The sequence below is a fragment of the Aulonocara sp. 'chitande type north' Nkhata Bay genome, linkage group LG17 (assembly GCF_057382095.1).
Source record: "Aulonocara sp. 'chitande type north' Nkhata Bay isolate Kocher_YH1m ecotype deep benthic linkage group LG17, A_spYH_male_GT1.1, whole genome shotgun sequence".
Taxonomy (NCBI): Eukaryota; Metazoa; Chordata; class Actinopteri; order Cichliformes; family Cichlidae; genus Aulonocara; species Aulonocara sp. 'chitande type north' Nkhata Bay.
In genome coordinates, this window is record NC_141360.1 from 9,204,135 (window position 1) to 9,219,328 (window position 15,194).

General features: G+C 43.6%; 2 protein-coding genes and 1 long non-coding RNA gene across 3 annotated transcripts; 1 reads left to right on the forward strand and 2 right to left on the reverse strand.

The window, feature by feature from the left end:
* Positions 1-916: 916 nt before the first annotated feature.
* On the reverse strand, positions 917-2,045 carry LOC147309627 (protein NCBP2AS2-like). The gene is made up of 2 exons (XM_086269489.1): positions 1,893-2,045; positions 917-1,796 (listed from the first exon to the last, which is right to left on the reverse strand). Exon 2 carries the CDS (start codon positions 1,744-1,746, stop codon positions 1,441-1,443), a length of 306 nt encoding a protein of 101 aa, XP_086125615.1. The 5' UTR covers positions 1,747-1,796; positions 1,893-2,045; the 3' UTR covers positions 917-1,440.
* Positions 2,046-2,708: 663 nt separating this feature from the next.
* fkbp2 (FKBP prolyl isomerase 2) lies at positions 2,709-4,071 on the forward strand. Its single transcript, XM_086269488.1, has 2 exons — positions 2,709-3,279; positions 3,651-4,071. The coding sequence occupies exon 1, from the start codon at positions 2,836-2,838 to the stop codon at positions 3,250-3,252; it is 417 nt and encodes a 138-aa protein (XP_086125614.1). The 5' UTR covers positions 2,709-2,835; the 3' UTR covers positions 3,253-3,279; positions 3,651-4,071.
* Positions 4,072-5,383: 1,312 nt separating this feature from the next.
* Positions 5,384-10,135, reverse strand: LOC147309629 (uncharacterized). The gene is made up of 3 exons (XR_015125589.1): positions 9,831-10,135; positions 5,694-5,763; positions 5,384-5,503 (listed from the first exon to the last, which is right to left on the reverse strand). It is a non-coding gene; the product is annotated as an uncharacterized LOC147309629 (long non-coding RNA).
* Positions 10,136-15,194: the final 5,059 nt, after the last annotated feature.

Here is a 15,194-nt window from a genome sequence, read left to right on the forward strand (position 1 = left end):
ACTGAGATCAGGACAAACCCCCCCCCCCCTCCAAAAAAAACAAACAAACACAATAATCAATTAGAAAACAATGCCTGGTCTGGTGAGTCCAAAAATCTGCTGTGACATTCAGACGACAGGGTCCAAATTTGGTATAAACAATATGAAATTATGGATCCTTCCTGCCCTTATATCAAAGGTTCAGGGTGACGGTGGCGGAACGATATTGGGAGTTTTTTGTGTGTGTGTGTGTGTGTGGGGGGGGTTCTTTTTACACTTTGGGCCCTTTAGGACAAACTGACCATTGCTTAAATGCCACAGCCTACCTGAGAATTGTTACTGACTGCATCTTCTGATGGCTGCTTCCAGCAGGATCAAAGACCATGTCACAAAGATCAGATCACCTCAAACTGGTTTGTTGAACGTGATGGTGAGGTCACTATACTCAAATGAGCTCCACAGTCATCAGATCTCAATCCAATGGACAACTTCTGCCTCATGCTACCAGTAGCAGCTAAATGTAAAACTAGTGAAAGAAAAAACAAAAAAACAAAAAGGGGAAACAATGTCAGTGGCCTCCACCTGTAAAATTCCTACTCTTTTGGGGATAATTAGAGGGGCAGCAATAAGACTATTTCATTGACACCAAGGTAGCTGAAACTATAAAACCCTTCTGCTACTAAACTGACCAAATCAATATCCCTGAAGTTTAATCAACTAATGCTGTACACCAATTAAAAAGTGTTCCTTTACTAAGAAGTTATTTTCATTTGGTAGCAAGTGTGCTTTCCCTGATATGACCAGATTCCTACTGTAAAACTCACCCATTGATTATGAGGTATAAAGTTTCTGGGCAATTGCACATATTTGTAATTGCATCTCTGTACACCACAGCAGTTTAATACAATCAAGATGGGATTTAGGTGCAGACTATCAGCAGTTTTGAATTATAATATTTATTGATTGAGTCACATCTAAAAGGTCTTTTTACACAGCACATCTCACTTAATATGAATACTTTTTTATTCTAGAAACACAGAGACAGAAAAGGCTCTTTGGCAGGATGATGTGTTACGGACAAATGATTGCACAGTTCGCTACAAGGGATGAATGTCAAGAAGACCTCATCAGAAGCCAATCTAAATCTTCTAAACAAAATGTTTTACTTAAACACAGCGTCCACGTCACCATCAGAAGTTTGTGGGAGGTAAAGAGCACACTTCAAGCTCCCACGTGTTTTCAGAAGTTTAAAAAGACATTGATTTTTCTAACCACAGTTTGTTATAAACTGACCTTGCAGATTGCAAGTACAGACATTACCGACCACCTGAGCGCACCCTGATGGTGATGGTTCACCAGCACGCCGTCTCTGTCCCATGCTGACACAATGTGCTCACACAATAGTTCTATTTAGTTCAAGCAGCAGCGTTTCGGTCACATCCCACAACCAGCTTGTCTTCTTCACTTCTTCACCTGCCTGGATCCGTCCTTCCAGCCTGACTTCACCTCATTCACAAACGTGTCTCTGACTCTCTTGAGGCGGCCACTGATCTCTCCCAGATCCCCGGGCACTTTGCTGGTCTCGTCCCGGACCTGCCGTAGCGTCTGGGAGCGCAAGGCCCGGTCCGAGGCGTCCCGTCCGGCTATCTGAGCCTTGGTGATAGCGTAAGCTGTGATCTGAGCCGCCCTGCGAATCGGTCGAGACTCCGCCAACTTCTCAACGACGTGAAGGTTGTTGACGAGCGACGCTAACAGGCGAGCGAGCATTGTGGCAACTGGCTGTTAGCTTCTCCGTGTTCTCCCCGTGGGTTTCAGCCCTGTAAAGCCCACATACAAACCCATTATTGACCCTCGAAGTGTCGAGTACGTGGAGATGCAAGTTTAAGTACACAGAGAGAACTAGACGTACGTACCTCAGCTGAAGCAGGTGACCACTGAGTGACAGTGGGTGACGTAACGCAGACTGTGGGAGGGATGAGGCTAAAGTCGGTTTCGAGCTCGTCGTTCAGTGTTTCTTAAAGAAACAGGATCATCAAACGACTGTTTTCTTGGATTTAAAATGTTTCCATTAAAATTCAATTAATTGCATTTCACAGAACTGAAAGCAGTTTAAACAGTTTGCCATATGTGAACTTGGTTTTTGACTGTTAATGTGGACAGAGACTTGGCTCAGGGTTTCCTCTGCTGTCTTCCAGGGTAAATACGGCCATTCATACCACAACAAAATAAATACGCAGTTTACTTTAATATCCTATTTTTAAGATTTAAGACACACTTTTACTTTAATTTGTAATAAATAATTTTTAATAGAAAAAAATGTTCAGCGTCAAAACATACAAGACATTCCAGATGCATAATATTAAATTTCTAAGGCATAACAAGTAAAGTAAATATTTCACAAATTTAAAAGGATGTAACTTGATTTAAGACGGTTGCTAGGATTTACAAGGCTGAATGACACATTCAAATTGGAGAATTACAGCCTTAGTCCTTAGACTATTTTCTTTACATTTCTGGTTTAAAAAAACAAGAACAACAACAAAACTGTCAATAACAGTAAACTACCGTCTTTAGAAAACAAAAAGACATATTTATATATATATTATGTATAAGTGACAAGAAAAAGGGAACTTAGTCCCACACGGTACCAACCAGAATCAACCAATGTGAATCCAACTTCAGGTAATTTTTCCGGACGGGTTTTGTAGTAACACCACCCGGTAAACGACATCCGGTCGTATCTTACGTATATCCGCTTTCAAGAGCAGATTTCCTGCTCGTTTCTCACTTTGCTTCCCCCCATTTTTTGCTCGCTGGTCTTTTAGCTTCACTCTCGTCAGACTCGGTACTGCAGCCATGCGGGTGTACGTGCTGTTCGCGGTGGCGGTGCTCTCCCTGAGCCCGGCGGCGGTGAGTGGAGCCGAGAAGAAGAAGCTGCAGATCGGCATCAAGAAGCGAGTGGACAACTGCCCCATCAAATCCCGCAAAGGAGACGTGCTGAATATGCACTACACCGGAAAGCTGGAGGACGGCACCGAATTTGACAGTAGCATTCCCCGCGACAGGCCTTTCACCTTCACCCTGGGCACCGGCCAGGTGATCAAAGGCTGGGACCAGGGCCTGCTGGGCATGTGCGAGGGCGAGAAGAGGAAGCTGGTCATCCCCGCTGAGCTGGGCTACGGAGACCGGGGAGCCCCTCCAAAGATCCCCGGCGGAGCGACGCTGATCTTCGAAGTGGAGCTGCTGAGCATCGAGAGGAGATCCGAGCTCTGACGAAGAAGAAGGACAGCTTTGAGAACGGTAAGATGTTAACACACCAGCCTGAGGGGCAAACAAAGTCTGCAGAAAGGATTGCTGCTTTCAGTGGTCATTCACCTAAAAGTGGCCCAGATAACATTTTCATAAGTTCAGATCCAGCTAGAAAACAACGTGCAGAGATTTTGGTAAAAGAAACAGCCTGACGGCGGGGTATCTTCTGCATTTTTAGACGTTTGTAAGCATTAATATCCTTAAAGCAAAAACACAGAGCTATATAACTAATGTAACTTATACATATGAAAAATCTTCGCGATTTGCTTAGGGGATGATGTCCTTGGACACACACTGACTGGGTTTTGTTTTGTTTTTTTACCCCGACTATAACAATATGCTCTTTAACTTTATTTTTCCAGGTTCCAGGAGATGCTGCGGCATTAAGTGGAGACCAAGTGACACCTGATGAAGATTAAAAGGCAAATGTGAAAGAAGAGTCAGCAAAGCTCCTGTTTTCCTTCTACCAGCTTTGCTTTTTATGCTCTGATTCATTGAATTGAAATTGAGAAGATGCAAGAACTGGCTGTTTGTACCAGCTAAACTCTAGAGTGAGGGTTGACAGGAGCAGCTATGTCCTGTATCCTGACTGTGCTGTGCCGTCTCTTCATCTCATTTCATTTAAATTTTCTGTAAGCGGGTTTATTCACATCTGCACACTGTTTTTGTTATTTGGGGGGTTTTGTTCAGAAAATAATTTAGTGTGAAGTGGGAGTCGGGTCAGACTAGGATCATTTTTTTCACTGTAAGAATTTGAATTCTGTAATAAAATGTTTGTTAGTACTTTTCTTGTTTTGATTTCTTTATTTTTTTTTACTACTTGAAATAAAAGGACTGTGCATATATTTTTTAGCTAACCCCCAGTTATTTCTATTTTAATTTCAAGCAGACTTGCAATTGTTTTTTATGGTCTTTAGCAGTAGTTCTGCAGGCTTTCTGAAAGTCTTACTAGCATCCTGTTGCAAACATGCAAATTTTGTTTGCGCTATTCTAATTGAAACTAGAAAACTCCAAAATGGAAGACTCTCAGTAGTATGCAGTGTTAATTCATCCTGACAGACAATGGAGCTAAAGGCATGCAAAATCCAAAAAAAGAGCTCTGAATGTCTGTTACGGAGCCTGGAGACTAGTTTGCCTATGAGAGCTCAGCTTCATAAAAACAATTAATAATAAGTTCTCTCTCTCTCTCTCTCTCACACACACACACACACACACACACACACACACATTTTCTATTAACAAAATAATAGAAAAAAAAAGCAAAAGAAGGAAGGTAAAGTGGGGCACTGATCCTTTAGTAGCCAATAAGAATAAAAGTGCAGTAGCCAATAGCGTGGCACCACATCTCACACAACAGCTGCACCAGTGGTCATGTGACTATGAGTCAGTTTAATAGTAGCAAGCGTTCAGTCTTTTGGTGGATATATATATATATATATTACGGTTTTAAAAGTCTTTATATATATATATATATATATATATATATATATATATAAAAAGACTTTTAAAACCGTAATATTAATGAGTTAAAATCTCTATTTTTGGCATAAAAGCCAAATTTGCTGTTTTATTTATTTATTTTGTTGACTTTGAGTTGGTGTGAACTTTCATTAAAATACATATTTTAGTATGATTTTAAATAAACAATTGAAGTTCATTCATGATTATGCACTTGTGTAATAGAAACAGGACTCAAAATAGTATTTTAATGTTTTTATTAACATTTATTACATTTCTTTTTTAGGCTTTTGGGGTTTTGTGATTTATGCAAATAGCTCTTTAAACTGTCACAGACAGTCTGCCTGCTGGTAACAGTGACTGTATTTTGGCAATGATTGAATATCAACCGATGACTTTACAAATCACTGTTATGTGTTTTCTACAGTCAGTAATACCAACAGGCGGCGCCATTAACGCGATCTAGAAGCTGCTGTACCCGGACTTTTTCAAAGGACGGACACATGAAACGGAAGCAACGTCGTCGCTTTTTTTATTTTATTTTTTATTTTTATAAACTTTATTTAACAAACAATTAGTATACAACATACGAACAGATGAAGTATACAAAACAACAGAACATGAACACACAAAGCCAGGGGTAAAAGAAAAAGGTAACAATTATAAGAATACACGCAAAAATTCACATACATAAATTTGTTTTGAGAGCCTTTTTGTTGGTGGAGTCTGATATTGATTGTATGTACATTTCCACATCCTTAAAATAATGACAGAAATATGGTGTTTTATTAGTAAACGTACATTTATGGATAAAAAATGTAGCTAAAAGTATTAACAAATTTATCAGAAAAAAACATTTATCATACTTCTTGGGGAACTTAAAGAAACAGAATAAAACATTTTCCCATCGTAAAGAAAACTCCCTAAAAATATGGACAGTAACAAACCTGCTACGTCGTCGCTTTTCCGGCATGCTCCTAGTTGGATGAGAAGGGTCCAAGAGCACCTGACTGCAGCCTGTTTTCATGAACAAATGTGCCATTAGTAATTTAATAATTCTAGGAATCAACTAGTCTGCTTACACTGACCATGTTGCCACTTTGTTTGCATTTTTTTTTTTATCGTGCTTTATGGCAGATAAACACATAGATATGTTTCTTTCCTGACCCTGGTTTAGCACCTGGGGGGGTGGAATTTGGGTCAGTTTCAAGCTGAAGCCAATGTTCGCTGTGCACAAGTTTAAGGTCTGTGGTGATATGACACAAGTGGTCAGAATTGGACTTCGATTGAGGCATCTAAAAATGGTAGCTGCACTGTAGTATTTAGTATTAGTATTTATTTATTTATTTATTGTCATTGTCAAGAACAATGAAATTGCGTTTGGGGCTTCCATACAACCCAAAAAAAAGAAGAAAATAATAAATAAATACCCCTTAAAACCCAAGTGTACATATTTAACCCAGTGTGACTCCAATGCAATAAGACAATCCTTAGCAATAATGTTCGTAGAAATTCAGACAAAGACCTGAGAAACATGACAAAATACAACAATGCAACCCATTCAATATTATTGTACTGTGAGATATGATATCAGATATGATAGTTATCTATTTAAGAAAGAGGGGGGGGGGGGGGGGCAGGAGGGGGAAGAGAATAAAGATATGATGCACCAATGCAGACCAGTTCATGGCTATTAAGAAGTTGGATATGGTTATTGTCCGTGAGAGGGGGGCAGAGAGTTCAGGAGCCTCACAGCCTGTGGATACAGGCTGTTGGCCAGTCTGGATGTTCTGGCCTGTATAGACCTGTACCTTCTCCCTGAGGGCAGCAGATGGAAAAGGTGGCGCGCAGGGTGATGTTGGTCCCGCAGGATACTGTGCACCCTCCTCAGACAGCGAGTGGGGAAGATATTACTGATCTCTGGCAGACTTGTTCCAATAATTCTGCCAGCTTCCTTCACCACCCGCTGGAGTGCTTGCTGATCGGCCTTGGTGCAGCTGGGGAACCACACTAGAAATCCATACGTCAGAACGCTGCTGATGGCACAGTTGTAGAAGTTCAACATCAGAGATCTGGGAATGTGTGCGCTCTGCAGTCTCCTCAGGTAGTAGAGGCACTGTTGGGCCTTCCGTACAACTGAGGTGATATGGTTGCCCCAGGACAGGTCCTCGGTCACAGTTACCCCCAAGAATTTAAAACTGCTCACCCTCTTCACTGCCAATGAAGAGAGGCAGATGGTTGTTATGACCCCTCTTCCGGAAATCTACAATGATCTCCTTGGTCTTTTTGGTGTTTAAGACCAAGTTATTGTCGTGGCACCATGACTCTAGTTGTTGCACCTCTGTCCTATAGTTTGTCTCATCATTGTTGGATATAAGTCCGAGCACTGTGGTGTCATCTGCAAACTTAACAATGAGATTGGACGCGCAGGAGGAAATACAGTCATGGGTGAAGAGAGTGTATAGCAGAGGGCTCAGAACACACCCCTGAGGGGCACCGGTGTTGACCACAAGGGTGGAAGAGGTGTTCTTACCCACTCTGACACTCTGTCTACGGTTAGTGAGGAAGTCCACAATCCAGTTGCACAGAGAGGAGTTAAGTCCCAGTTGGTGGAGTTTGGGACGTAGTTTGTATGGCCGGATGGTATTAAAAGCCGAGCTGTAGTCTACAAAGAGGAGCCGTGCATGTTCCAAGTGCTTCAGTAATGTGTGCAGCACTGTGGCGATCGCATCCTCGGTTGACCGGTTCTCCCTGTATGCAAACTGGTGCGAGTCCAGGGATGGTGGAAAAGCAGCTCTGATGTGTTTAATGACCAGTCTCTCCAGGCATTTGGCGGGAATGGGGGTGAGTGCCACAGGTCTGAAATCGTTCAGACATGTGACATTTGACTGTTTTGGGATGGGAACGATGGTTGCTGCTTTGAAACAGGATGGTACCAGTGAACAGGACAACGAGGTGTTATATATAGAGGTGAAGACGTCCGCCAGGTCCGCAGCACAGTCTTTTAGCACCCGGCCCAGCACTCCATCCGGCCCGGCCGCCTTCCTGGTGTTAATGCTCCGGAACACACGCCTCAGCTCATGAGTGCTCAGGACCGGAGCAGGGTCGGTTGAGGGGAGAGGGGACAGGACAGGGTCGGTGTTCTCCCTATCAAAACGGGCATAAAAGAAATTTAGATCCTCAGCCAGAGTAGAACTGTCGGCTGAGGGTGATGGGGTTCTTCTTTTGTAGTCCGTGATAGCCCTGATGCCCTCCCAGACCTGCCTTGGGTTTGTGTTGTTCTCAAACCTGGCCTCGATACGCCTCCTGTGCTGCTGCTTGGCAGTCTTGATGCCTCTTCTCAGGTTGGCCCTGGCAGCACTGTCAGTGGCGTGTCTAGAAAATTTTTGTTGGGGGGGCCAGGTAGGGGCACAGATTTGGAGAAGGGTGGCAGATGTAATTGGCAGATAATGTTAAAAACAATTCTACCAACCGTTAACCATAATTCAATAATCCTATAAACCTAATAACCGAATGCGCTTTTAACTCTTATTAGAATGAGGTTTTAACCACTACGGTGCAAAGTTTTTAGATACTGCGTTGATAAAGTACAAGAGATACAATCAGTCAGTGTTTATTCAGCATTCAAGGACATCAATATTTGCATAGTATTTTTACTGACATGTAGTGCACATATGTTTTGGGCAAAAACATTTTTGAATATTAAAATACGAACATTTTTAACATACAATTGGCAAATTAGCCAATGCCAATGCAAAACCAATGCCTGTTAAAAAAAAAAAAAGACGATAATCTTCTCACAAACTGGTGTTTGATTTTGAAACAGGAAAAAAGATGGGAAACAAATGAAAAGACTAACATTTGAATAAAACCTGAAAGCAAGTAAATACTTTATATGCTGCCTTATGGTAAACTTTGGTAATATTGATAAAGAACAACACTGGCTGATGATGAAATACAGTCAGCTGGCATGGTGACACTGCCAGTATTAACCTGCAGGGCTGGACTGGGACAAAAACTTGGGCATTTTGACTACAGACCGGCCCACCAGGTATTAAAGCCATAAAGACTTTGAATGAAAACAAATGCTGTTGTGACAGTGATGTACGCTGTCTTTTTGGTATATGTATGATTTCTATAGATTTTACGTCAGATAAAAACTTTGTTCGCAAGATTCAGATAATTATTTAATAAAAGCTGGATATTTTAAATGAGAATAAAAAAGAAAAGTATTTCTTTGTGCCCCCCTCTCCCTTTTAATGCCCTACCTGGCCCCCTGGCAACACTTTGCTAGACCCGCCCCTGCACAGTTACCAGCTGTCAGCTACTTAGAAAAGGATCCTGGTGTTATTTGTCTCTCAGAAACAGTTCATAACTTCCCTTCAACTCATTCCTGTCACCTAAAAGGTAAACCTGTTTCTCCATCACAGCTCTGATGATTCAGTAAGGACATCTCCTGGTTTCATCCTCATGTTTCCCTCTCACCAGATAACCAAACCGACATCATGACCAGCAGCTTTACAGCTGTGGCTCCAGCAAACATCAGCTGATACTAGAAATTAATATTAAATAAATTCTAACAACAGCTGATCAAGCTTAAACGTGCTGCTGTTGTTTAGCGCGACATCCGCTGGTTTCCTCTTTCTGGCGCAAAGTGAGCAATAAACAAACAAGAGAGACGATCAGCTGATCATTGATCAGTTTCATGATTGAAGTAGCAATAGAAGAGGCAGCTGTAAATACAGAATAACTCCAGCTTTGTGTCTTTTTCCATCCTAGCTGAAGTACGGGACAAACTGCGTCTCTTCTCAGCTCAATACGAAACGTGTAATATTTTCTCTGAAGGAGAGACCATTCCATTTTTTTAAGGAGCTGTTGGCAACTCTACTAACTAACCTTATGAATAAAATAAAGTTCACTATCAGTAACATCATAGCAACCGAACAGCTGTATAAACTTGTCATGCTAGCTCACGCAGTATGAGGTATTGTAACTGACTGTAAAAAGTCAGCACAACGAAAATAAACTGCACCTAAACTTGGTTTATATCAGACCCAGATAGACTGCAGGTCATAACTTCTTACCTGAAGTTCAGTTCACCTGACACTCGGACCGGCGGCCGCCTCGGGTCTCTCCTCCTGCCTCACCTTCCCTCATCCACCTGTTGCCTCTGTGGAAGCTCTGCCACAGCCACCACCAAACAACTGAGTTATTTTTACACATCGGCCAGCATCTGGCCAATCCACCACCTCTCATTGTTCATGCCGTTACAAAAAAAAAAAAGAAAAAAAAGTCATCAGCCCACCATGAAAACGTCCGATGGCTAGTCCAACTATGTTAACTTGTTAATCTTTCGCCGAAAAAATGTTTTCTGCGGTGCCGTCTTTGTGCTTGGCTCTCCTACCTTTGCTAACATGATGCGCATAGTGCAGAAGCCGGTGCTGCATTCACTTACCCTCGGATATCTGAGCTTCACTGTGAAACCATAGTCGTACATTTGATATTTCATTAAATTTTATTGTTTTAGCTTCGGGGTGGCACCTGGGGTGGCCAGCCTGGTTGGGGGGGTGGCCTGTGCCCCCCCAGGCCACCCCGCTGGACACGCCATTGAGCACTGTATGCCTCCTGGTCCCCGGATTTGAAAGCGTTGTTCCTTGTTCGAATAAGATATAAGTTAGGGTGACCCACTGAGTCATCAGACTCAGGACCATGACAACACCTAACTGTAGTTGTCTCTTAGCTTTAGCAGCCACTCAGTGTTGCTTCACCAAGGAATTATTCTACATTTCTTTTTTTAATGTGTCTTTTGTTTAGCCCTTTGTAGCTTTTTTCCCTCCACATGCTCAGTCAGGTTGATAAATGAAACTTAGCTAATCCCTTGGTTGCAGCGTTATATCTGGTGTATCTACCAACATTAAAGTCACAGTTTAAACTTTTTGCTGTTAATACTCACAGGAAGAAGGTAATGTAGGTACTGAGGAACCTAAAGTGCAAATTATTTTAGTAAGGAAGAAAAAAGGTGTTACAGGAAAATGATTCTATGTTTCTTTACCTTCTTTTAAATGTACAAAGATGCCCTTTGTCTGCCCTTTGTCTATGGTTAGATTAGTTTAGAATTATCCTTTTAGACTTTCCCAGCAAAGACATATTGTTTTGGGACATATTGTTTTAGATTGTTTTATCTCTCCCAGCTCTCTGCTGACGAGACTAGCACCACATATGGAGTTGTTTATTTTATCTGTTTATTATTTTCTTATCCTGTTCTCACTGTCTCTCCTATAAAAAGTGCCAAGCCTCTGTTCATGGTGTGAGTTGTTCTCAGCAGCTCACCCGTGTACACGTTTAGCAAAGAAAGTAACTTTGTGTCATTGTGTCTTTATTTCTCCTGGGTTTTTTACAGTTTTCTCCCAACAAAAGGAGTGTATGATTCAGTTTGATAGCTACACTAGCTGATTAAATTACAGTCAGGCATTTCAAGGTAGGATAAATATAGGTCTTGCCTTCTGAGCAGATGGAGTCTGCCAGGGTTTGATGTGAACCTGTAGACACTGGCTCCACGGGATGCTTTTCATTTGACAGCTGCAGCTTGGCCTAAACATCAACAGCTAAACTGTGAAGATGATAAGGAGGACCCCAGCCTGCTGAGAGGCAGCATCCCACCAACAGAATTATATAAATATACAGTACTGTATGCAGTATTATATCATGTTCTCTATGGATGAGGAAAAGATTTTAGGACAAATAAGGAGTTTCAAGATGGAAATGATGAAAAAACCTTCATTTGGCACTGTTTGGTTCTGGCTTGAAAGATTACTTGAAATTCAAAATACTTGAGATAAATTTACAAAAAGGCTTTAGGATAATGAAAGTACTAATTCAAGTGCCTTTCAAAGCATTCAGCCCCCTTCTGAGTGGTTCTACAATGCCTCCTATGAACTGACATATCATGTGACTCAGGTAGTGGAACAGGTCATCCACCAACAGGGAGATTGGTGGATCAATCCCCAGTTCCTCTAGTCTGCATGTTGGAGTAACCTTGGGCAAGATGCTGAACCCTAAAATACCCCTAATGCACCTACTGGAGTTTGAGTGTGTTATTGTGTGAATGAGACTTTTAGCAGAAAGTGGTTTGAGTGCACAAATTGAGTGGAAAGGTGCTATATAATTACCAGTATTTGTATGTCTGTGAAGGTTCTCAGTCATCCAGGTCATCGTAGTCAAAGGAGCTTGTAAAGAAAAGCGTCTGGACTTCTTTAAGTTGCTTGAAGACATTTCACCGAGAAGCTTCTTCAGTTCTAATGCCAGGTTTCACAATGAGCTCACCCGAAACCCTGGCTGATTGGGACCCACACCCTTTTTTTTTTCTTTTTGCCTGTCCCGTTTGGCTCTTTTGCCATCAGAATTGTTGTCTAAAGGCAAAGAAAGATGCCCAACGGATTTACTTTACCAAATTGACCATCCCAGCCTTGCCATAATGGTCCATTTGATTCACCTTTTTATTGTTTATTTTATTTTCACTTGCTGAATACGGGACAGACTTGACTGGAGGAAAGAAGGGGAGAAAGAAAGAGGGAAAGAGAAACAGCTGAGAAGAGGGACGGGGGAGAAGGGCAAAAAACAAAAACCAACAGAATGGGCAGCAAAAAAAAAAAAAAAAAAAAAAAAAAGCATATATCAATCACCTGGATCACCTGTTGAGAAAGAAAAAAGAAAACAAGCAGAAGAGAACAAGAGTAATAGAATAAACAACATCACAATGATATATGGGAATATGACAGTAAATACTAAATATTAAACATTATTGTGCAGCACATAAGATCAACAGAACACAGTGTGCTTTGAGGTAGGAGCCGAAAAGGGTGTAGTTTGTGGGTGTGATCACCCGTGTGTACACCTGTGAGCATGGACGCGCTTGTTTTTTAAAAGGTTCCTTCATGTAATGATCTGCTAGAGGGTGTGGGGGGGCCACTGCCCCGTCCTTCAGGGCATGAAGCAGATATGGAGGAGATCAAAACTCCAGACATCCAGAGGCCCCCAGAACACAAGAGACCAAGGAAGACTAACAGAGGGGCAGCTGCGCCACTGTCCCGGAAAGAGCTGAGGAGAGTCCCAGATGAGGGCTCACCCAGCAGCCGCGGAGCAGAAGCCAGGGGGAGTTGCAGTGACGCGCCCGTGAGCTCCGCCGGCAGCCAGCTGCGCCTGAGTGACCGAGCCCCAGGCCGAGAGGCCGGGGGCACCCCACCTCCGAAGTGGCCCTAGTGAGCCCCAGGCTCCAGGCCCCGATAAGCGGCCGCCAAGGAGTGAGCCAGTGTGTACCTGGACGCCCATCCCCAGACACAAAGAACCACCAACGCACCGATGTCTGAGGGAGTCCGCCACTGGCAGGGGAAGTGGTGGTGGTGGGGGGAGATAGGCCTCCAAACCTTGGAGGGCCTGAGATGTCCCCAGGGAGGTGGCGTCTGATACCCAACCTGACATATAGACACAGACATACAGGCACACACAGATACAAACATCCATTCCCACCCTCATGCTCTCATATGCACTTACTCCACACTCAACCAACGTGGAGACAGGCATAAAGAGACGCTGTACACACGATCACACTCCCCAAGTGTACTCTACAAACCGGGTCTAGGTACCCTTGCCCCTGGAGGGGGGAACTGCACCCAGGTGGTGTTACCCTTTTCCCTGCGGTGGGGAGAGGCAGACCGCCCTGACTCCGCAGCAGCAGGGAGGCCCCACACTCCTCGGGGGGGCAGTCGGACGGCCAACTCCTCCTCCTAGCCTCCTCCTAGCCCCCCCGCTCCAGCAGGTCGCAGAGAACGGGGGTGAGAGAAGACTCCAAACCTCCCTCCACCCGCTCATTGTAGTGTTGATGCATGTGTGTTCTAAGGTGCATTTAAAACCCAGGAGGGCATGGAGCTACCTGCCAGAGAGCAGCAGGTAAGCGCATGGTCCCTCCTGCTAGCCCTCAATGTCTACGTGTATTTAAAATTGAGAGGTGGGCAACGACGCCAGGGGTGAGGTGTACACCCTGATGGTAACTTGGATTCCGTGTATTGTGCCCACCCCCAAGATCCTATATGTATGTGTAATGAGAATGTGAGTAATGTGAATGTCTAAGTTGTGGGATAAAATTGAGGCAGAGGCAGCCAGAAGGGGACAGAGGGGGGGGGGGGGGGGGGGGTAGCCTCCTCTGCACCCTGGTGACATACCCCTACTCCAAGGTCCTGCATGTGTGGGTGGTTGTGGTGGAGCGGGAAGAGGGAGGCAGCTGGAGATGGGGAGGGAAGGAAGGGAGGGGCAAGTGACCCCTCCCTGGGGCCAGCTCCCCCGCTGACCCCAGTAGGCACCCCCATACTCCGCGACCCGCCAGGGGAAGGGGGCCCAGGCCCATCCAGACTGGGGCCCAGTGCAGCAGCGCCTCCCAGCCCACACCCATTTTCCCACCTTGGCTCAGGCGATTAGAGGATCATCAGGAGGTCCTTTTGTCCCTCTTTGGGGGGATACTCCCACTAGGTTTAAATCTGGGACTCTCCACCATTTGACCTTAGAACTGAAGAAGCTTCTCGGATGAGAGGTGAAACGTCTTCAAGAAACTTAAAGAAGTCCAGACGCTTTTCTTTACAAGCTCCTTTGACCAGTATTTGTACCACATCATTGTAAGCTGTGCCAGACTTCAATAAATGCAATCTGAAGAGCAACCTTTATTTACATTTTTAAAAGCACAAAGTTTACCTTTAATACCATAACCTACTAAATCGAAAACAAAGCAAAAAACCCTGCTCACCAAGATTCTGGACATGCTTTTCATAAGGTTTAGGAAAGTGTTTGAGGGGAATTTTTGACCATTCTTTGCAGAAGCTCATTTGTGAGGTCAGATACTGATGTTGGATGAGAAGGCCTGGCTCACAAGTCTTTGCTCTAATTCATCCCAAAGGTGTTCTATCAGTTTGAGGTCAGCGAAGGCCAGTAAACCTCCTCCACACCAAACTCGCTCATCCACATCTTTATGAACCTTGCTTTGTGCTCTGATGCAGTCATGCTGCAACAGGAACTGAACATCCCAACAAAGTTTGGAGTATGAAATTGTCCAAAATGTCTTGGTAAACTGAGCCATTAAGACCTCCTTTGACTGGAACCTCCTGAAGAAAAGAAAAAAAAACCACACACCATAATCTCTCTTCCACCAAACTTTACATTTGGCACCATGCAGTCAGACTAACTGGCAACTGCCAAACCCAGACTCGTTCATCAGATTGTGAGACGGAGAACCTGATGTAAGGCTTGGATGTAGCTGCTCAGCCACGGAAACCCATTACATGAAGCTCTCTATGCGCTTTTCACTAGGCAAGTTTTGGCCATATAGTGTATATACACATGCAAACTAGTGTGAAGTTTCTGTACTGTAAACCAGCTTGTAAATGAGCTGATCGATCAGAGTT